The sequence below is a fragment of the Zootermopsis nevadensis genome, unplaced genomic scaffold (assembly GCF_977971745.1).
Source record: "Zootermopsis nevadensis isolate Lab colony 2312 unplaced genomic scaffold, Znev_1.0 Znev_ptg000005l, whole genome shotgun sequence".
NCBI classification, from domain to species: Eukaryota; Metazoa; Arthropoda; class Insecta; order Blattodea; family Termopsidae; genus Zootermopsis; species Zootermopsis nevadensis.
In genome coordinates this window covers 2,528,949-2,550,999 of record NW_028259137.1, presented here as the reverse complement: position 1 = coordinate 2,550,999, position 22,051 = coordinate 2,528,949, and the positions used below count along the sequence as shown (strand labels likewise).

Sequence of the window (22,051 nt, the reverse complement as noted above, 5' to 3'; positions counted from 1 at the left end):
CGGGTTCGATTCCCGGCGGTGCCCGAATTTATAACTTGTGTTGGGCAAGGCCGTGGTCTAGGCAACACGGAGTTTTCCTCCGTGGCATCCCAACAATTACTCCATTCACACACAGAAGAAGGCAATGGCAAACCACTTCTGGATCATCTGCCAAGAACGTATATGAACAGGTCCCAGTCCGAGAAAAGGATGGAAGGATCCTGTTCATATGGACCTGTCGTCAGACAGAACACTAAATAATAATAATAATAATTCTGTTCTTGGCTTCATCATGATTTGTTAATGTCATTCTAAACTACTTATATTTTTCAACTTGAAAACCTATTACCTATCTTCATATTATGATTTTGTCTCATTTTCTATGACAAGACATTAATATTAGGGTCTATTTAATTTTCTCTGCATTCTACACCAAAATTACTTACTACCTTCTAACAGAGTATCTTTGTGGAGTTACAGATGCAGCCAAATCATAAATTATACCAAATATATGAGGAGACAGACTTAATAAAAGTGATAATAACAGGAAGACTTAGGTGGCTGGGATAACTGTTTAGATAAAAAAGATGTTAATTTTTGCAGGAAAATAACTTTCACAAGGTCTGAAAATATCGTAAGAACGAGGCTGGACAGCATTGAACAAGATCTATAGGTTTCTGGAACAAGAGAGTGGAAGACTAAAGCGTTAGTTAGGAATCAACTGAGAAACAGTTGAGGCGTGCACCAGGCTGTACCACCAAGGCAGAAGGCTGTAGTTAACGTCTCAGTAAAGGACGTACTGAAATTCGATTTAGAGAAGCAGTAAATCTCATTGGATGATTTATAGATTATTTCTTTATTTCGCATACATTCAGTTTATCCAAGTTAAAAACATCAATGATATTCACGCCAAAGAACCAACCTTCCTGCATTACAGAGTCACACAATAAAAACTGTTTCCAAGACTTCAGAATAGTAATTGATCCATTCCTTACAAATAAAAACGTGTATGTTCTAGTGACAGATTCTATAAGTTCGCACCTTGTGTTAATCTGATATGCAGAGCTATAAGAAAACCATTTAACTAGGGTCAGTAACCTTTTAACCCCTGGTTTTGAATTCCTCTAGTGCATAATGCTGTCGTTGGGTGGATTAAAACAAATGGCGTAAAGGATATTTAAGTTCTGAAGTCAATAGTTCCTGTAATCTACAATCTGAGGCTGGACAATTATTCTTCCGCGGGGTCCTGAAAGGTACAAAGTCACTGCTTTGTCACATGTGAATATAACTTAACTAACTAACTAACTAAATGGCTTACCGAACCTGAAGGTTTATCACCGAATTAACCAAAGCCCTCCATCGGACCCTGTCCTGGGCCAACAAAATCCAGTCTCCTTCGACTCCTATCTCCCATAGATCCCGCCTGACATTATCCTCCCATCTACGTCTAGGTCTCCCCAGGGGTCTCCTCCCCTCAGGCTTCCCAAATAGTGGACCCAACCAACTAGATGGCTTAGGGAACCCGAAGGTTCATCACCGAATTAACCAAAGCCCTCCACCGGACCCTGTCCTAGGCCAACAAAATCCAGTCTCCTTCAACTCCTATCTCCCATATATCCCGCCTGAGATTATCCTCCCATCTACGTCTAGGTCTCCCCAGCGGTCTCTTGCCTTCAGGTTTCCCAACCAATACCCGGTGCACACCTCTTGTCCCATCCATGCGTGCTACATGCCCAGCCCATCTCATTCTTCTCGACTTAATCACCCTGACAATACTGGGTGAGGAGTACAGATTTTTAAGTTCGTCATTATGCAGTTTTCTCCTCGCCCCATCGTCTTCTCTCCTAGGCCCAAATATCCTCCTCAAACACCTGCAATCTGTGTTCCTCTCTCTTAGTGAGAGACCATGTTTCGCACCCATACATAGCAACAGGCAAAATTGTTGTTTTGTATACTTTAATTTTCAGGTTCTTATAAATCAGACGGTAATATTTCTTACCAACCAAATTTCAGTTCGAAATATCATATCTACAAAATCTCAGTACCTGAACTTACCTCATCAATAACAGTAAACAATTTTATTGGTTGTAAGGACATTTAATATATTTCACAGTATTTAAATGTTGAGATTACAGAATACATATTTTTAATACATTATCACGTTGTACTTAGGATTTCCAACTTATAGATAACTATTCTACCAAAGAAGTCTGTGCTTCCTTTAAAAACAAACCTTAGATGTTTAGCGGAAATAGGTTTTTTCAGTTTGAATATCTGCAAAGAATTTATATCTTCGGGATAAAAATGTTCCACTATTTCCAGTGATCCGTCTTCAAATCCAGCTTCTAGATGACAGTCACGACCAACAAAACCACCTTGAAACTGAATGTGGAACGTATTTATGGTTTGTTTCTTATGCAGATTAAGGTCAATCCACTGTGGTGATCCCTGTTAACGAACAATTAGGATTTCGTGTCAATATCTTTATAATCTTCTGGGTTGCTGCATATATAATATTTTGGCTTTATGCTACTGTTTCGGAGGATTATGGTGATAAAATGTTCCTCCGAAATGTTGACACAGAGCCAAAATACTTTACGTGCAACAACCCAGAAGATCACCACCTGTAAATAAAAATTACAATATTATGTATTATACGTACATTATTTTTCATTGTTTGTATCAAGAGAGTTCAAATTTGACCTGGAATTTTATTTTTCCAGAAGGCAAATCAATATCTATAGTTTAACTATAAATATTAAGTTGGCTGCCCACAACAGATATAATGAATAAAAATTTACTTGGATATTATCCATCGTCTAGTAATAAAACGTAAAACGACGTTTCGGAGATGAGGCTCTATCTCCGTCTTCAGGTTCCTACTCAGTTGGGCCCACTAGATAGAGCTAATCCCTATCTCCGGACAAATTAAAAAGTGAAAGCCCCACTTTCACTTTTTAATTTGCAAACGGAGATAGAGCCTCATCTCCGAAACGTCGTTTTACGTTTTATTACTAGACGATGGATAATATCCAAGTAAATTTTTATTCAATTGACTCTTCACCATCGTCAAGAAGTTTTAGATTTAACAGATATAATGTTCTATTTTAACTAAAAGTGACTATTCGATAAATCACGGCAGAAAGTGATGTTCAAATCTCTGCTACTATAAATGTCTATCACGCGTGATCCACAGAGTACCCTGCCACTGCACTGAACTAGGGTCTGTATGATCTGAAGTTTTCACGGCAACGAAGTATAATGAATTCTTCTCGGGTCTACCAGCCACGTCAGGTTTATTTAAAGGAGAAAACACCATCTCAAAAAACCAACTTTGTCCTCGTCCTCAGGGTCTGAGGTTGTAGGAGATCCCATCCATAATACCCGCTCAAGACTCGTATTATTGGCCGCATGTTAGCCAATAGGGCCTGGTATGTGGAGTGACGTCTGGTTTACGCTGACATATTTATAAAGAGGAAAACGATACTGTGATCCACCATCAAAACCAAAAGGTGCAGATGACTGTACATAGGGATCCAGTTTCATGTTTGGATAGACTTATAATGATGGGCAATGTCCGAAATAATTATCGTATTTGTGACAACACGCCATTATCACCAACATTTAGACTTAGCTTAGAGATTATCCTGTCTGTGCACACTAATGGAACCAACCACCATGTAATTTGTGTAAAAAGTAAAATAGAAAATTTTATATATTCCATACTTAAAAGACTGAATAAACATTCGCAATTTTCCTGTAATTTCTTATGGTGCCATAAGTAGGGTTATGTGTGTTCTTTAAAATCATAAACCATTTGCTATTTTATATTACATCTGAGGTTCTCAAGAGTAGCACAGATGTCACTGTCGATCATCCGCGTAGTAATGCTATGTGGACATATACCCGCTGTCAACCATAACCTCAAATATAATAAGGAAATATTACAACGTACAATTTTCTGCACATTTATAGCATAACTCATAAACAAAAAATAAATTACCTGATCAGAATTCCAGCAAGTTTCTTCATCATCATCAAAGAGATGTTTCTTTCCAAACTGTTTAACATCCCTGTTGAGGACCGAACTTACCCTGAAGAATACGGCACGTAATCTATTAGACAATTTACAACTTTCTAATACGTACTGTTTCAGATTACAAAGTACAGCTCCAGAGAAATAAAACTAAACTTGTGGAACATAATGCCTCCATTTTCAGGGCTGAAGAGGCAGTACGTTCTTCTTATTGAAGAATGGCATATGTGAAAAGGGGAAGATATGCAACAATACATTAGGGTATTTACAATTAACCAATTCCAAACAATGCACCGGGACTTCTAATTTAGAGCAGAACAAAGTGTAGCAATTAAAAAACCCGCTAATTTCTCAAATCTTCACTGTACACTATTTAAAATCTAATAAAATAACTCTTAATTGTACACCTTTTTCAGGACCTAGGTGATATTTCAAGGACATACAAAACAAAAACTATGCCAAAACAAATTCAAGGGAAAACTGAACTGAACCTTTGGTGATGGTGGGCAATTATTGAATAGAGGGGAAAGGTTGTACATGTGCAATAACAGTGGGATTTTTTAATAACTGAGCCACCGAAAACAAGTTCGGTACATACACATGGAATTCAAATAAAATTCCAATAGATGGAAGTAATGTCTCTGGTGAGTTCTGCCAACTTCCAACCGTTGCTGTAGAACCCATTGCATCACTAGATCACTGCTTCATATAAATCAAAACAAATTACTCTAAATTTGGCGGAAAATCGAATGAGTACATACACCTACAGATTTACAAAACCATCTCCAAAATACGATCCCAATTTCAAAACTCAATAGAGAATGTTTACTTTATGCACAAAGTTGGTATCTGAAAACAATACTAACCTATAATCAAATGTTCCTTCTTTCAAAACAGATGTCATTTAATAGCCGCTCCTTGCACGGGTTTCAAAAAATACAGCTTTTAGCAACGTTCTAATACTGCTGTAGTCCCGACTGTAAAGTATAACTCTTCTATCTAAAAAAATTACCTCACTTCGAGTGATACTAAACCAATCATACCTCTAATAACACGATTACATTCTCATGTTGGCAGTACTGGAAATGTGGCTTCATGTATGAAATATACAAAAGTGTTTCCGTATTAATTTCGTTTTAGATACTGTATTTTTTCGAACGTTCGACTTAAATTTTTTGTGTTGGGTATAAAGATACACATTTTAATGACAACCGACAAAAAACATGTTACTTGGCAGTAGCATCATTGCAGTGCTCCTCTGGCATCAAATATACAGATAGCCTACTCCATCTTACATACAATGTCATGAGCAGTCATCAGTGCCACAGAGATAATTGAAACCATCAGTGTTTCTTTTAAAATGAATAGGCATAAACTATGTTTGGAATGTTTTGGTGGGAAGTACAAGATAAACACTAAAAGTGACGTAGTGTTATCAGCAACTTGGACTTTCACCCAAATTTTCCATGCGCTGTGTAGTTCAGTGAAGAGAGGGTTCATTCTCTCATTACAAGGGGAGCGAAATAATCAGTGCCTTTTTTTACATAGTGCTGAATATTTGTTGGGATGGGAACATGTAATGTGGTGTAATATTACCAGTAAATTATATAACTTAAACTAATTGAATGTGTTATTGACGCTGTCATAGTGAAAGTGTTGTTACTGGTATAATCTCTTAGCGTTTTCACCGGTGTTTTCATTCTTAATAACAAAATAGTTTGGGGGAAAATGGCATGTTGTGCGTGGGTTAAGAGTATTACTGTTGAACCAGTATTACTTTTTTACATGTTAGCAATTTTTATGCAGTATGGAATTTTTCAAGACTTGGTGTATGAGGAAGTATGTAGAACAACATTCAATGTTACAGTTTGTGAAAATCTTCATGACCCCATATACACGGAATGTCTTGATACAGTGCAGAATGATGCATCAATGTGGATATTAAGCTCGACTGTGTCATTAGCTTTGCCATCTATAATATCGGCGAACGTTTTGGGTTCTTGGGGTGATCGTTTCGGAAGGAAACTTCCACTAGTATTGCCATCAGTAGGAGGCCTTCTTAGTGCTCTTGTGTATATATGGATGTCATTGTGCAATTTATCTGGCCCAGTATGGCCAATTCTTGTTGCTAGTGGTATATCAGGCATATTTGGTGGGTTTGTAAGTTGCATCATGGCAGTCACTAGCTATGTGTCCAGCATATCTTCTCAGCATAGTCGAACTGCTCGAGTGACCGTTCTAGAAGCTATGACATTTATTGGTGGAACGATTGGTCCATTTGCAGGTGGGGGATTGCTTTCAGTTTCAAGTCATGCAGCAGTGTTTGGCTGCATCTTCATCTTTCACTTGATTGTTATAGCGTATGTGTTATTGTTTGTGCGTGAAGTTGTAGGAACTGAGACAGACAGCTCTTATTGCAGTTGTTTTCATATCAGAGACTCAATAACAACATGCTTCAGATCCAGGGATGGTTGCAAGAGAGCTAATTTGATGTGTTTCTTAGCATGTTGTCTAATTATCATGACTATCATTGCAGGTATGTAAACAAGACTGTACCTTTGTATTATTAATGTGCAGCTTATACAACAGGTTCTACATTACACCATGTTCTAGAATGGTTTTCTCATAAGATATGATTTGGTTTGTGTAGTTTTGAATAAGATAGATTGGGTTAGTTGAGCACAATATAGTCTGTTTTTGAAGCTATTTTATAGAAATTAATTTTAGTCCAGTTCACAAAATTGGAATGGACTATTTTAGCACAGTATCATTATCCAGAGGTCATCTTAAATTCACCTGCTGTAATTATGAGTCAAATTTTTAAATATGTAAGCACACAATGAGTTTTAAAATTAATTTTGTGCAGTTTGATGTGTAGCGTAACTAATATTGTTTGTTTAAATGATCATACAGGCGAATTGGACATCACCTATCTCTACACTAAAGATGAACCTTTGAAGTGGAATTACCAAACCTACAGTTACTATTTTGGTTTTAAATATGCTTTGGCATCTCTCGTACTAATTTTTGCAACTCCTGCATTAAATTACTTTTTAATACCTGATCATATAATATGCCTTGTTGGCATTGTTTCCAAAGCGGTTGGTTTTGTGGTGTTGGGATTTAGTACAACAAACACAATGATGTTTATTGGTAAGTAACCTCTTTATGAAAATAGGTTTCCTTATGTTTAACTTGTGTTTATCTGAAAGTGAATTTAATAATAATTTTACTGTAAATGGATTCAGAGAGAGAAAATTCTTGTCAGTTTTCTGAGAGTATCAGAATTCCTATAAAGACGTACTCATTTCATTATTTTTGTGAAAAATCAAAACGCAAATTTTGTATCATTTTAAATGTGGAAACTGAAATAAATTAAATTTACTCCTGTTAAATTTCATTACTGTATTTTATTATAATTTATTCTGTTTAGTTCCAGTCGTGTCTATGTTCAGTTCATTTTGTGTGCCATCTCTTCGTTCACTTCTGTCCAAACAAGTTGAAACTTGTGAATTAGGTGAGTTTATATTCTGTCTTAAACATAATGGATGATATTTAAATATGTATTTGATGCCTGTGCATAAGAACATGCTGTGAGGGCAGGAGGTAAACCTCAACACATTCTCAGTGTCAACATTAGACTGACTGGGATTTGACGACTATTCTGTCACCGGTCGTCATGTGGTAATTTAGATATAATTTAGGCACAATAGAAGAATGGTGCCAACACTGAAGTTGTTTATTTCAATCGGGAGATTGCAAGAACAAAGAAACAGGTACAAAAATCTGTCCTGTGTTCAAGTCATGGTGACGGAGGTTTCTGTAGTTCAGTAACTAAATAAGATTGTTGGACAGTGCTAAGAATTTGTAAGGATGTAAGAATTTATCAAATTTCATCACAGTAACACTGTGAGTATCTAAATAATTTCTTCTCCTTCTTCTATGACTCTCCGGTCCGTGTTCAGTCCATGGCCTCCTCAGTTCTCCTCTTGCATTCGGTCCTCTGTTAGGTCCGTCTGTCCGGGGCTTTGATTGAGGTTTCAAAACATCTTCCTTTTTACGGTGCAAGGTTGTTAGCCTTGCGACCAACCCCCAACCTGGAGGACCGGGGTACCTGTCTTAGTCTGACCTCCCCCCCTGGCCCTACCAGTAGCTATGCTACCGCCAGCATAGCTCTTGGGGTCACTGAGGTACTCGAGCCCCACCACCACGACAAGGTGCAGGTACCATTAATTTAATTTAACAGAACAAAATTGGTATTGCCATAAAATACATATGAAGAGGTAATTCAGGCCTTAAGTAATATTTTTGTAATGTCATAGCTTCAGGTTCTTAAGGTGTGATACTAAATGATTCATTGTTTTCTCATGCAGTGAACTATTCCAACTAGAATCTTTCTCCTTTGAATGATAACATGTTTATGTCCTAGTACATTATGTGTATTTTGAATACCATTGAATTAATTTCTTTTTGTAACACATTTTACAGTGGTTATAGATCACTTTGCCACTTAAAGAATATATTAATTAATTGTCTGTATGATTAAATATACAGGTTAGTGTATTCTCACAACAACCAAGAAGACACTTAGCAATGAAGGAGCGTTATTTGTAAGTGGTAATTTTCCTTATCCTATGCTGGCGGTAGCATAGCTACTGGTAGGGCGTCCCTAGCCAGATTGGTCGAGGGGGAGAGGTCAGACTAAGACAGGTACCCTGGTCCTCCAGATTGGGGGTTTGTCGCAAGGCTAACAACCTTGCACCGTAAAAAGGAAGATGTTTCGAAACCTTGATCAAAGCATTTCATCTGACAAAAATCTAATCCTTATGAACATGCTGTAATTGTCCTGCTGTACCTACATTTGCTAACTTATTTTAAAAATGTTTCCTTAATTGGCATTTTTATATGATTCATTACCGAATGTCACAACCAAGCAACTAGCGTCACTGCTTTGTGTTCAGAAGGTCTAGGTTTCACTACGAAACCTAGAAACTACTATCTTGACTGATATTTCTTCAGTTCCTTCTGGTAAATGTGAGGACAGTACCTCAAATTCCTTCCTTCCAAATCCTTGTCATCCATCATTCACTATCATTGTCATTCAACATTGTTTAAGCTGATCTATTATCACTGTCATTAAGTAAGCCATAAATAAACGTGATAAATTTAAATTTCCTTTTAAATGAGCTGACTTTATTAAATATTGTCATGGAAACTGTCAATATTTGCAGGAAATATGTACAAATTAAAAACAACAATTTATTAGCTATTGAGGTACTGCATTTTCATAACATTTGCATCTGTGCAAAAAATCTTTGCTTCATATTTTTAAAAAGAACATATTTGAGCAAAAACAATGCCATGACGAACGTGGCTTTCTCTTTGAAAGCCACTGCTTTTATTAACAAGAATTTGTATGTAAGACTTGAAGCTTTCATGATCACTGAACTCGATAAAATCTTCTTCGCTGTCGGTTGCAAACAAAATCCCAAAATATTTCAGAGACCATCTCCGCATCTGCCATCAGGCAAATGAAGTTCACGTACGACGATGGTTTTTAAGATGGATTTGGCCGCTATTCCTTGTCGTCCATTGTATGTCACAGCGAAACTTTGACCATGTACATGAATATTACCAGTGGTAAACCTTCACATTATTCTCCTGATGAGGCGGTAGATCTGGTCTCCAAAACATTGGGCTTTTGTCCACAAGTGACATTCTTAAGAAGAATTTATCAAGAATTTTAATATCTTATTGTTCTGCTATTAACGAAATGCAGATTCTTTGTCTGTCATCTTCTGTTTCTATAAATAATATGTGATCGTATATCTTCTTCTTAATACCATAACGTGCTCCACATATTTAATACATTTCGTCATTTATATTAATGCTAATTAAACAGCAAAAGAAAATGGTTGCAATAACTTAATGACTTACTTTTGCTTTCAGGTAAAATGTATGCATTTGTTGCATGTGTGGAGAATATTTGTACGCTCCTCGGATCGCTTGTGTTTAATAGTTTGTATCCGATTACCAGAACATTTCAGAAGGGACTCATTTTCCACTTTGCAGCTGTGTTACATATTGTTCCGTTCATTATAATGTGGTAAGTAAAAGAATGTACTTCGTTACAATATCACATCTTAATGATTACAGAAATTTAAATGGTATGAGGCAGATATTTACATTAATACAAAGTACATGGCATAAAATTATCGCCAAACGTGGTCAAGTTGTTAATACTGCTGCTTTGTATTTTGGAAGTTTTGGGTTAAAAGTCTCAACTGGCTATCCTGGCTGAGGCATTTCATGGCTTTCCTCAGTCCTTGCAAGCAAATGCTGGAAGAGTATCTTTAATAAGGCCATTACCACTTGCATGATGTGATGTGAATTAGCACTTAAAAAATAGAACCAAATTAGGGTGCTTGTTGGTTATCCGGACACAAAACGGGAGAGTTGAATATCTGGACTTGATTGGATGGAAAACTGTGCATGCATATCAGTATACTGTAATGGAACAAATTGTGGCGGCGTACAAATGATAACAGCGATATTTTTAAAACGATTCTAAAATATATAAGCGAATTTTGGCCTCCGGAGACAGTTAACATCTCATGCATATCAAAATAAAATATAATAATTTGTCATTTATTGAAATAAAATATAATAACTTTCAAGTATATGTCATTTATCCACACATATTAACCTAACCTAACCTATTTTTAAAGTGATGTGTCCCGATAACCCACAAGTACAAGTAGTTATAGTTTAATATCTTTCGGTTTGATTTTGTTCCTTCATTAAGTCTTCTTCTTCTTCTTCTATGGCTCTCCGGTCCATATTCGGTCCATGGCCTCCTCAATTCTCCTCTTCCATTCGGTCCTCTGTTAGGTCTGTCTGTCCGAGGCTTTGATTGAGGTTTCGAAACATCTTCCTTTTTACAGTGCAATGTTGTTAGCCTTGCGACCAACCCCCAACCTGGAGGATCAGGGTACCTGTCTTAGTCTGACCTCTCCCCCTCGACCAATCTGGCTAGGGAGGCCCTACCAGTAGCTCTTGGGGTCACTGAGGTACTCAAGCCCCACCACCACGACAAGGGGCAGGTACCATTAAGTGGGGACATATACCAAGCCAAATGTATCCAGTCTATACACCCCTACACTTTCGTCAAGATACATTTTAATATATTCCTACCCCTAGGTCTTCATCATGCTTTGTCTGGTGTGATACCGTGAACACTGCAATAAGGACCCCCAGTTTTACAGCTGAGATTAGAATCGGGGACCTCCGAAATATGATGGAGGTGTGCTAGCCACTACGCACAATAAAGTGCGGTGTACGCCTACCACTGGTAGGGAAACGTCTTGTAAATCGTGAACAAGTTTAATGCTACCTTATTGAGTAAAAGTAAAGTAAAGTTTGTCCCGCTACTTTCCATACAGGCGCGTGGGGTGAGCGGAGGTATAGCTCCTACTCTTTCTTGACCTCGGCACTAGATGGGGGCGAGTGGTCAGCATCACGCCCCGGTCGTGCTTTACGTCCGGGAAAGGACCCCGGTAGCCATTGGATAGGAGGCTGGGTGGGCCCCAGAGCCAGTTTGGATGCAGAGGCTAGAGGAAAAATCCTCTGCCCCCGTCGGGGATCGAACCCCAGTCATCCGCCCCATAGCTAGTCACTATACTGACTGAGCTATCCTGGCTCATTACCTTATTGAGTACTGAAATGAAAGTTCTTATTTTGTAGGTGGACTTTTCTATCCAACGAATCTGCGGCTTATACAAATTTGAACCAGGGAGGATAGTTTTAGATACCTTTATATTTCAACTCTAGTCTTCCATTGTAAGTATAATGAAGTAATGTACAGCTGTGTTTTGTTATTTTATATAAAAGCAAGTATAATATAACTATCCCCGTTGATGCACTAACTTGGAGTACCTGTTTCAGAAATAATTGGCAGCTTACTGGTCACGGTATGTTGGGAATTTATTTGAAGTTTTACTGAATCGAGGAGGTATGAATCATACACAAATGTGTTTAGTTACTTTGCTAGTTTACTTATTGATTTTAAGAAAATTAACGAGCCATTCAAGAGTCGTTATTGACACGACTGAGTGCTGAAATAATGAAAATTCTCACTTATTTTAAATCTGACGTGTGAATAATGAATATTCCTATTCTGTGCAGATGTCATTCTATTTGATTTCGGAATGTACTCCGGAACTTTAATTGATTTTATCTTTTATGGTATAGAATTGTTGTAAAGCCGTGCAGATCTGACCTGTTTTATGCGGTAGTTGCATTATCGAGAATAATAAATGTGTAAGTGAATGACTTTTTTTTTTCTTTGATGAAATGTGAGAAATATGTACGATGTTCCCGATCAAATACCTGTCAACATTAAATTTTAATTCTGTGATGTCTTTTTGTTACTGGAAAGTGAAATAATACTGTAATAACATTGAAAAGAAATTTAAAATTATAAATATAATATCATCAACCATGAGTTTGCTTAAAAAGTATTTATTTGTGATACTACATGATCCTGCTCTTGCATGGGGATTGCGTGTGGAAAATTCGCGAAGTATTTGAAACATGTCTTCATATTACTCTCTGTCTTCCTTTTCCCTTCAGTAAAATGGTCAGAGAAATTTGTATGAACTGCAATATTTACTTGCATTATTGATCTTTTCCTCCCCTAATTTTTATTCTAGAATTTGTGCAAAATTTGTATTGCTAAAATAAAATTCTACGCAGTGTAATGGTAAACTCTAACGCAGTTGTATCTGTAGTGAATTGTGAAGATATTTTGTATTATTTTGCTGTTTACTGCAAATTATTTTATAAATTAATGGTTAATGTGATTCTCACATACAAGGGTGGTGGTCATACTGCTTGTAAGTTACAGATTAATATTATTATTATTTTGAAAGTAATTCTGTTTCTCAAAAATTGTAAATTTAATGATTTTTTTATTCTGTATCAACTAAAAGAGCATAAAATTTCAAATCATTTCAGTTTCGTGCAGATATTTAGCTGACTCAGACACCAAACAGTATATCTGTATCATAATCTGAATTTAAAAACATTTTTGCATAAAATTTTATTACTTATGGGACAGGCACAGGCACAGTAGGAACTATTTTGTTTTCTGCAAAGTCATAGCTGATAAAGTGAGACAGAAAAATAGATCTTTGAAAAGCTAATCTTATTCTGCAGGGTTGTATATACTCGTAAGATGTTTGGAACAGTGGGAATCCTAGAAGGAAATCTTTTATTACACTTCAATAAATTTGTTTCTGTATAATTTCCTGTATAAACCATATTGCAATCCACTCCTTTACCTAAGAAACTAATTGTTATGTTATCTGTTTATGCAACATTGTTGTGTTTCATTACTGCCGTCAACAATCCGCTTTCGTTATTGCAGAAAGAGCTGAGCTGTGAATCGCTTGAAGAAGTGCGTCGTAGACTAGATAATTTTGTGCTGTTAAAAACGTTTTAGAATATCACTATTACTTATCTTATAAAAGAATTATTAAGAAATCTGTGATACTGCCCTCCACACTCTCCATTTTAGTTTTGATTAAATTGATCATTGCCTGTGGGCATCGTGGTCTCTTACAATTGAACAAAGTTTGAGATAAGGGATTCCTATTTATTATTATTGTTCATCACATTTAATATTTTCATCTGCATTTGTGAACTCGTGTAAGAGAATTAGGCTTGTCTTCTTTTGACGTAAATACGTCTATATGGAAGGGTCATTCGTTCATTACGAAGATGTGTAAGATCCAGCGCCGAGTCACCGTTAAACGTTCATTCCTCAGGAATGGTAAGAGTAAGGTTAATGTAACCTATATGTAAAACGATCAGTAAATAAGGACAAATAAAGGCGCATCCCACTTCACCCAAAACTACGTTTGCGTATTTACGTCTGATTCTCAAGAACCGTGGTTCCACTGTCAATTTTTCCTTAAGTTTGCCAGCATGTAAAAAGTTAAAAAATATAAATTTAATAAAGGCTAAAGGCTGTGAAATTTGTCTTTAAAGTAAAAGAAATAAGTGTACAAATTGAGAAGTGACATTGAGATGACTGTCTTCTGGGTTGTAACGCTGTATAGCTTAGTCGAAGCTTCCCAACATTTCATGGCGGCGATGGGGCCTTTTGAAGGACCCAGCAAAGACCTTTGAATCGTTTGTGAACTGCTGCGAGACTACATGGTGCTACAACCCGGAAGACAACCATTTTCATCAGCTTTATTGTGTGGTCCAAAGGAAACCAACGTCATTTGGTTAACTAGTGTGTGTAGTTTGCCTTTACATCATGTATTTTCCTCACCCAGGATGAGTTGTTTTATCTTTTAAAGTAGCTTAAATGACTATGAATCACGAAACATCGGATCTGGATATTGACCGTAGTTGCCAGGAATTTGAGACTTATTATCATACCACTTTAACAAGCCTGCCGGGTCGTTTCGAAGGATTTGCCATTCGTTACAAGCAAGAAATCTTCAAACACACCGAATTTTGTTTAGATCACCCACCATGTACTACAAAGGAATTCCTTTCACTTCTTTCCTGTTTCCGTTCCCTGTATTATAGTTCAGTGTCGTGTTGAAGATACATCTCTGTCATATACGGTAGTTCTTACTCTATAAACCGTGGTATAAGGGAACTCGTATGATTTTGTTATGTTTTAGTAGGGATATTATAACGCAGTAGAAACAAAAAATGTAATTATATTTAAAAGTGACGTAACATGCATACATCATGCCTAAGATTTTAAGAAGCATTTCAATGACCCAAATATTTATACCTCGTTATCGTTTAGTGGACGAACCACCACAGAAACCCCATTATGTTTATGTTGTAGAAGTGTTGGAAGGAGGTGAACATCTTCGAGTTGAAAGGCGTTACAGCGCATTCCACTGTCTCCACAGAGAGGTAATTCTGATACTAAGTAAAATGTTGAGTTATATAAATCTTTAAAGTAATGACATAGTATGATTGCATCTTTATCAATCTCTGGTATTAAATTGATACAAATGATGCTTCATGGAATAATGACATAATGACGTGTACTGTATCAGACGAATAAAATACTCATTCAAATAACCTTCTCTCTTGTAATAAGAATATATGTTGCAGTCGATTTATGACGGTGAAACGTGTTTATCATACGAGTCCAGGACAATAACAAGGGTTATTGGTAGTAGTGCATTACAGTTTTGGATATTCTGTTTTAATACCACCTATGTCTTCCTCTGGTTACCAGTTGAGAAAATGCTATAGTACCCCATTGTTTCCACCAAAAAGGGTACGTAGCTGTCAACCAAAGGTTCTGGAAAGAAGAAGACAGACTCTGGAACAGTATTTACAGGCAATGTTCAGGTTTGGACCAAGTAGAGCAGAAGTACTGGCATTTCTTGGGGTAAAGAAATTGAAAGACAGTCTTGAGTAAGTATTTTTTTTTCCTAGTTTATATAATGATGCTATAGCAACTTTTCCAATTTTTCTGTTGTTTTTATTATTTTTCTGCTATATTATTGCTATTCATACATTATTATTTTCCATTACTACCACTGAATCTACTAAACTAAAGGAAATTTATAGCTTTATGTTATACCAGATTCTTTAATGGCCTATGTAACTATAAATATGGAGAAATATTAGTTAGGTTAAATTTCCTTTCACTTGACCTGAGGAGGCATCTTGAAGCTCTTTTCTCATTACTTTTAAAGCAAGATTTGCTGCCCATCCATTTTTGGATTCAGTTTGCTTCTGAGTTTCCTCCAGATCCATTAGAGAATACTTCATGTTTTCCATTCATCATAGTATCAAGGCCAGTTCTTCATCTAGGTGTATTTCTTCTGCCAATGCAGTCTGTAAGAGCATCGACATCTTTAACAAAGAGTATATTTCACTTATGCATATTATTTAGCCCTTTTACTTATATTGTGTCTTCTTACTGTTTTTTTTGTATCATACATTGGTTTCTATTTCTGTGTTTGGCTGTAATTGGATATTATACATAATACAGGAAATGTTTTGTTGATCTATTATATATATATATATATATGTTCTTTCTTGGCTCTACAACCCTGCCAGTAACAACCTGAAGAAAATTAGCACTTCACAAATGTATTTTTGATGTATTTGTGGCTAACAATTTAAAAAATGCACCTATTAGTTTTCCATGTCTGTTCAGTTGTCCATATATAATAACCCAAGAACTTCAGAACAGATTTTTATTAAATCTGATATTGTGGAGCTTTACTAAAATTTACTGAACACATTTGAATTTTGGTTAAAACTGGGACAATAATTATGGACACTTTTGTCCATAACTTGCTAAATAATTGACAGAATCAAAAATGTTTCAAAAACAAAAGCTGTAGAAAGAATAACCACATTTTGTGTCCATCCTTTTTCAATATATTCAACAAGATATTTTTACGCTTTGTTATCTCAAACTCGAGAACCATTTTAACTTTATATTGAAGGTCCTTGCTCACCCACCACCTGCTTTCTCTCATAACCCTAAAACTGATGGGTTAATTTTCATCAGAGTTTATAATGGAGGCCATTGTTCATTTGCCGTGTCTGTTTAAAGCTATTTATAAGGGGAAAACAAACATTAACAGTCACAAATTTAAAATAAAGACAATAGCAGCAAAAGCACTGACTTACCTCTTCTGCTTTGCATGGAGCAGAGTATAATTTGTTTTATTTAAATTGGTCTGTTGCTTTATTCAGAGTACTGTGTTCATTGTCTTGTGTAGGTAGGTACAGCTGTTTCTAGCTCCTCTGATTTATCCCCATATGTGTGATTGAGGCAAAGCGCGGGCAGGGCGTGATGCTGACCACTCACCCCTATCCAGTGCCAAGGTTGAGAATTAGTAGCAGCTATACCTCCTCTCCCCTGTACGCCTACGAGGTGCGATCGGAAAGTTTCCAGACTGTGTCCTTTACCTTTTACCCTTTTGTGCCCTGTTGTAAAGTGAGATTCAATATGAGTATGTGGGATACCGAGGCTAGGTTGTTTCTTGAGAGCAGGCTCAAAATCCACCATCGGCCTGCTGAATGTGGCGTTTGTTATTGTAGCATCATTAGCCATTCATTTTCAGGGTCCTTGCAAGACTTTTTCACGTACCTTGGAGGTGTCATGGACTAGGTCTCCGAAAGAAAGTATTGTAGAAAAGAAAATACAAAGGTTGTTACAGCATGTAAAGATTTTGAATTAAATGTCAGTTTACATAAATGAGTGATTATGAAAGTAAGCTGGAGGACATAGGACATGGGAAAGATAAAATATAATAATCATGAAATAAAATAAGTTGGGAGCTTTAAGGGTATCTTCTTCTTCTTCCGTTTCTTGACCTTTACTTCGGTCTTCCAGTGCCACGCTTTGTACCATTGTTTTATATATTCTCTCTTTCGTTCTTTTTGTGATATTTTTGTCCCATTAAATTTGAGTTTAGGGCTCCTATGAGTCTCCTTCCTAGTTTTATTCTTTACTCTGTTTCAATTCCATACATCCCTTGGTCCCCTATCATCGCTCTTAGATAAGGTTTAAGGGCATAAGAAAGAAAATAGTGACTTGTTGAAGTGTCAAGATATTTCAGGAACGTTGGCAGAAGATATGGTTTATTCACCTTTCAGAAACTCGACGCAGCTTGTAGCCTGAGAGTCTTTCATCAACTTCGGTCGCCGCGAGAGCTTCACTTTATACAATTATTGCCACGTTCAAATCAACACTATTTGCAAATATGAGTCGATACACTGCAAATATATTGTTTTTGATTTCATATGGCAATAATACGAAGAAAGGGGAAATGCATTAAAAACAGATAGAAAGAAAACTGAGACACACAGTCTGTTCTTGCCGCATAGTAACTAAGAATGCATGAAACTCAATAATTTAACATCATACGAGGTCACTAGTCCTTTTCTTGATAACGTTCTTATGACCAAAGTCTGAGAGATAGCACCATGAAAGCCAGCATATTTTTGGTTCATTATCTTCTGCATCTGTCTCGGGAGGCTGTGATGTGTTGTTCAAGTAATTGTGCTTTGAAGATGAGTTGCGTCAGCTGATATTAATTTCAAAATAAGATAATGTGCTTTATTAAAGACATCCTAGATGTTAAAGTTACTTCTGTTTTGTTCTCTTCCACTTTAATACTTAAGAAGTTTGTCTTTATTTATTTTTTATGTTATGTGCATTTTTACATATGACGATTCCTGTATTATTAATTTACATTGTTTTGAATTCAGAGAACATTTTTCTGTATGTAAATATTATGGGAAACTTTGGGAATCCTGTGCTAATTTACTGAAATTGGAAATTATGAAAGAGTTTAAGATTTTAAATGCATACAGGATTGGTAAGTATGGGCAGCAAGAAGAGCCTTCGTTTGTAACGGTGAATTATTTTTTGTTTCTTTGGTTTAGTTTTCAGTTTTAAAAAAATACTTCTTAAAAAAAGGGACACAATATTGCATGGGTGACCAAATTTTGACAATCTTGGCTAATATACAGCTTCCAAACATTTTTTTACTACTGTTCACAGGGTTAATTATTAATTTGGTAGCATTGTACATCTGTTTTTCTCCATTTGTATATCAATGAACTTAAAAGTCACTAATTATTAATTTGTTAAGTTTTGAGCATTAAAATTATTCCCCAGACAATTCATATAAATTGTTAAAATTATGTAGGCCTTTCAACCAAAATATTTAATATTTATCTTACATGTTATTAACCACAAATAGAATTTTGCACAGCTGGATTATATAGGCTAGCGAGCTCATCTCTCATTTTCCGCGGATCAAGATTAGCTACTTCTGATGGGTTCAACTGTGTAAGTTCACCTGAGGATGGGGGGAAGACCCATCTCCTGAAACTTGGCAGTTTTTCAGAAAGTATAATGGTGATTGAAGACGACCAAAAAACTAAAATTGGTAAAAAAAATTATATGACTGTTTTCTTCGCAGATGCATGGATTTTGCTGCTGAAGATAAATCTATGGACCATCAGCCAATATATAATTATAAGAAGGATCCATACATGCAAGTAGAAGAGAACAGTAATTTACCTGATGTCGTAACTCAAGGCGTGTTACTGGGATTGTATGGAAACTCTCAATGACTTCAGATCAGAAACTGTTTTTATCGCTGAAACATATTTTGTGAAAAACTGTCCGTAATGGCTCAATTAAAAGTTCTGCAGATATTTACTTTCATATGCGTGTGGGTGCTCTATGGAGCAACGTACCTGGTCCGCAAACCGCTAGGAGCATTAAAAGTGGGAATGAAGGAAGATCTAGGGTTCAGCCAGGTACAGCTTGGCTGCCTTGATACAGCAATGTTGTTGCCATACTCTCTGGCGCAGATGGTACTTGGTTCAGCTGCCGATCGCATGGGACCTCGTCATACCGTGACCATATGCCTTGGCATTGCTGGAATAAGTATGTTTTCGTTTGGATCGTGGGATCATTTTGGGATCCTTTTGATATTGATCTTCATTAATGGAGCTGCTCAGGGTCCGATATGGCCCGCTTGTTGTAAGTGCGTATCAGCTTGGTTTTCCGATGACAAACTTAATTCTGTGTTTGGTTTTATAAATACATCTGCATATGGTGGAAGCATAATTGCTTCAGGACTCGCAGGATATCTTTATAGTGAATACGGCTGGCGCTTTGTTTATTGCCCCTTGTCTGTGGTGGTAATGATGTTGGCTGTAGTAGCATGGTTGATGTTAAAAATGCCCAAAGATTATAAAATTATAATACCAGGCAAAGAGCCGGTAGAAGAAAAGACAGCCTCGTCGAACAAGGTGAATTCATTTCTTGCATTATGGCGTTTGCCCATGGTATTGGAATTGGCAGTAGCGATGTTGTGTAACAAGGTGGTCCGCTATTTTATCTATCTGTGGTTTCCTGTTTATTTGATGAAGGAACTAAATTACTCGGCAGCCAATACAGGATTGCTGGTGTCCTTTTTTGATGTTGGTGGCATTTTAGGTAGCGTGTTCCTCGGAATTGCAGCCGATCGTTACAATTCCCTTGTGCTTGCATTACTTGCCACTGTTGCTGGAACAGCTGGTTTCCTCCTCTTCATGTTTACTGCTGTATGGGGAATGGCTTATAATTCTGTCATGCTAAGCGTAGGTGGCGCTTGTGTGTGTGGATTAGACGCACTCCTTGGTGGCTCTGTCGCAGTGAAAATTGGTGAGAAGGATGGTGGTAATGTAGGCGCAGCAGTCGCTGGTCTTATAAATGGCTTTGGCAGCATGGGAGCTGTAATCCAAGGCCCACTGATAGGATTCATGTCAGATATGTATGGCTGGAATTCCGTATTCCTCCTTGTTGTAAGTTTACTATCAGTTAGTTCCTTCTTAATTTTGAAAGCAATGTATATACAAAGGAGACAAATGGTTGTCAACAACTTGATGCATTTAGAAGATGGTATTACGGTACATTGAATTTATATACGTAGGGCAGTCAAAAAGTTCCTGGAATTGTGGTATAGCACTGTAATGGTATGACATATGGCAACGCTTACCTAATCACCTTCAAAGTAGGACCCTTGCGCACACACACACTTGCTCCATCGAACCTGCCATTGTTGGAAGCACCGGCGGAGTTCGGCCGTCGCATTCGACACCTCGCTGGTTGTGCAGCAATTCCTCGCCAAGAAAAGCATTCCCATCATCACCCAACCACCATACTCTCCGGATCTCACTCCGAGTGACTTCTGGCTGTTCCCTACTCTGAAAATGGGCCTCAAGGGGGCGCGTTTCGCAACCATGGAGGACATCAAATCGAATGCAACGGCTGAACTCCGGAAGATTCCAAACGAAGCCTTCCGCCGGTGCTTCGAACAATGGCAGGATCGCTGGAGCAAGTGTGTGTGTGCACAAGGGTCCTACTTTGAAGGTGATTAGGTAAGTGTTGCCATATGTCTTACCATTACAATGCTATACCACAATTACGGGAACTTTTTGACTGCCCCTCGTAATACCCTTCTGGTGCTAACACTTTCACTGCCTCAGTTTTGAAGAACTGACCTCCAGTTTGGTTTTGTAAAATTATAGTTTTCAGCATGGTATTTGATACATGAATTAATGTTTTTGGTTGTAGTTCTGATGATCTTTGCTAGGTAAGGTCAGCTGTCATACCAACTTCATTCTTTGCAGTCTGTTGCTAGAATTCAATAAATATGATGCAACAGTTTTTATTATATTTGGTATCGGCTTTATCTAGGAAATGGGCGTGCTTGAGCTTGGCAGTGAAAGAGTCAGTGTTTAATCCTGCTTGGATCTGATAATAATTAAATTACCAGCAGTGTGGAATATTGGTTCATTTTATGATTTAAATGTATGCTGTTTGTGATTGAATGTCATATGTGTTTTTAAATGCTGTGTTTTAACTCTGATATTAACTTAATAAGATGTTAATAATTTCTTCAGTGTTACAGAGATCTGTGATTTGTACTGAATGATACTTATGCTAGTTAACTGTCCTTTATGGTCAATTACATGATGATGAAATTAATGCTGGTGTTTTTATTACAGTTTTTGTTGGTATCTTATTAGTGTCCCTCGGGGCTTTCCATTTTAACTCTTAACCTTTAAGAGGGTAATTAAAATTGTAAAAAGATAAGTTTACCTTTAAAATGTCAGTGAGTCAGGCTCATAGCGGTAAGCATTCATTGTGTCCACAGATCAGAAAGAATATTGCCTTCCACTTAACATTCCAGCCAAGACTAAGATTGGACAGCTCCAGTACGTGAGTGTGGTAGGTTGAGTCAGTTTTAGAAAATAGTGATTTTTTTAAATTATCATCCATTGTCATTACAATAAGAATGTATCATCTGGTGACAAAGCCTTCCCCATTTTCCTGTATCCTCTTCTAAGACTGTATTATTATATGTGTGGTCACTTTTCCCTTCTCTGTTTTGTTCATGTTCCTTTACTGGGTCTATCCATTTATTTAATGTAATGATGCATATTAAGCTTGCTGAACTATGAATA

At 36.9% G+C, this 22,051-nt stretch overlaps 4 protein-coding genes and 1 long non-coding RNA gene across 10 annotated transcripts; 3 read left to right on the top strand and 2 right to left on the bottom strand.

Moving 5' to 3' along the window:
* Nucleotides 1-2,055: 2,055 nt before the first annotated feature.
* On the bottom strand, nucleotides 2,056-5,097 carry LOC110829606 (nuclear receptor 2C2-associated protein). 2 transcript variants are annotated; one of them, XM_022063493.2, is made up of 3 exons: nucleotides 4,882-5,097; nucleotides 3,983-4,094; nucleotides 2,056-2,427 (listed from the first exon to the last, which is right to left on the bottom strand). In XM_022063493.2, the coding sequence occupies exons 1-3, from the start codon at nucleotides 4,917-4,919 to the stop codon at nucleotides 2,137-2,139; spliced, it is 441 nt and encodes a 146-aa protein (XP_021919185.1). In that variant the 5' UTR covers nucleotides 4,920-5,097; the 3' UTR covers nucleotides 2,056-2,136. The 2 variants fall into 2 exon arrangements, with proteins under 2 accessions (XP_021919185.1, XP_021919186.1); XM_022063494.2 differs by having other exon boundaries at nucleotides 3,983-4,073.
* On the top strand, nucleotides 5,081-12,518 carry LOC110829605 (proton-coupled folate transporter). Its single transcript, XM_022063490.2, has 6 exons — nucleotides 5,081-6,551; nucleotides 6,929-7,168; nucleotides 7,449-7,532; nucleotides 9,965-10,121; nucleotides 11,759-11,854; nucleotides 11,960-12,518. Exons 1-5 carry the CDS (start codon nucleotides 5,744-5,746, stop codon nucleotides 11,814-11,816), a joined length of 1,347 nt encoding a protein of 448 aa, XP_021919182.1. The 5' UTR covers nucleotides 5,081-5,743; the 3' UTR covers nucleotides 11,817-11,854; nucleotides 11,960-12,518.
* A 1,154-nt stretch (nucleotides 12,519-13,672) lies between these two features.
* On the top strand, nucleotides 13,673-19,259 carry LOC110829609 (sorting nexin-24). Of its 4 annotated transcripts, none has more exons than XM_087343377.1 (4): nucleotides 13,673-13,847; nucleotides 14,889-14,959; nucleotides 15,291-15,472; nucleotides 19,012-19,259. In XM_087343377.1, the coding sequence occupies exons 1-4, from the start codon at nucleotides 13,796-13,798 to the stop codon at nucleotides 19,163-19,165; spliced, it is 459 nt and encodes a 152-aa protein (XP_087199503.1). In that variant the 5' UTR covers nucleotides 13,673-13,795; the 3' UTR covers nucleotides 19,166-19,259. The 4 variants fall into 4 exon arrangements, with proteins under 4 accessions (XP_087199503.1, XP_021919191.1, XP_021919190.1 ...); XM_022063499.2 differs by lacking the exon at nucleotides 13,673-13,847 and adding an exon at nucleotides 14,056-14,317 and having other exon boundaries at nucleotides 15,332-15,472; XM_022063498.2 differs by lacking the exon at nucleotides 13,673-13,847 and adding an exon at nucleotides 14,067-14,315.
* LOC147874795 (uncharacterized) lies at nucleotides 15,518-17,934 on the bottom strand. 2 transcript variants are annotated; one of them, XR_015533757.1, is made up of 2 exons: nucleotides 17,671-17,934; nucleotides 15,518-15,898 (listed from the first exon to the last, which is right to left on the bottom strand). It is a non-coding gene; the product is annotated as an uncharacterized LOC147874795 (long non-coding RNA). The 2 variants fall into 2 exon arrangements; XR_015533756.1 differs by lacking the exon at nucleotides 17,671-17,934 and adding an exon at nucleotides 16,706-17,245.
* On the top strand, nucleotides 19,223-21,572 carry LOC110829608 (glucose-6-phosphate exchanger SLC37A2). Its single transcript, XM_022063496.2, has one exon. The coding sequence runs from the start codon at nucleotides 19,223-19,225 to the stop codon at nucleotides 20,498-20,500; it is 1,278 nt and encodes a 425-aa protein (XP_021919188.1). The 3' UTR covers nucleotides 20,501-21,572.
* The last annotated feature ends 479 nt before the right edge of the window (nucleotides 21,573-22,051 follow it).

Coding starts and splice junctions, on each gene's coding strand:
- LOC110829608 (XM_022063496.2), top strand. CDS start 19,223: ATGGCTCAATTAAAAGTTCTGCAGATATTTACTTTCATATGCGTGTGG.
- LOC110829606 (XM_022063493.2), bottom strand. CDS start 4,919: ATGACATCTGTTTTGAAAGAAGGAACATTTGATTATAG. Junction 4,095..4,881: donor GAAGGAACATTTGATTATAG/GTTAGTATTGTT, acceptor ATTGTCTAATAG/ATTACGTGCCGTATTCTTCA. Junction 2,428..3,982: donor CTTGCTGGAATTCTGATCAG/GTAATTTATTTT, acceptor GTTCGTTAACAG/GGATCACCACAGTGGATTGA.
- LOC110829605 (XM_022063490.2), top strand. CDS start 5,744: ATGGCATGTTGTGCGTGGGTTAAGAGTATTACTGTTGAACCAGTATTA. Junction 7,169..7,448: donor AAACACAATGATGTTTATTG/GTAAGTAACCTC, acceptor TATTCTGTTTAG/TTCCAGTCGTGTCTATGTTC. Junction 10,122..11,758: donor GTTCCGTTCATTATAATGTG/GTAAGTAAAAGA, acceptor CTTATTTTGTAG/GTGGACTTTTCTATCCAACG.
- LOC110829609 (XM_022063497.2), top strand. CDS start 14,786: ATGCCTAAGATTTTAAGAAGCATTTCAATGACCCAAATATTTATACCT. Junction 14,960..15,290: donor TCCACTGTCTCCACAGAGAG/GTAATTCTGATA, acceptor TCTGGTTACCAG/TTGAGAAAATGCTATAGTAC. Junction 15,473..19,011: donor AAATTGAAAGACAGTCTTGA/GTAAGTATTTTT, acceptor TTTTCTTCGCAG/ATGCATGGATTTTGCTGCTG.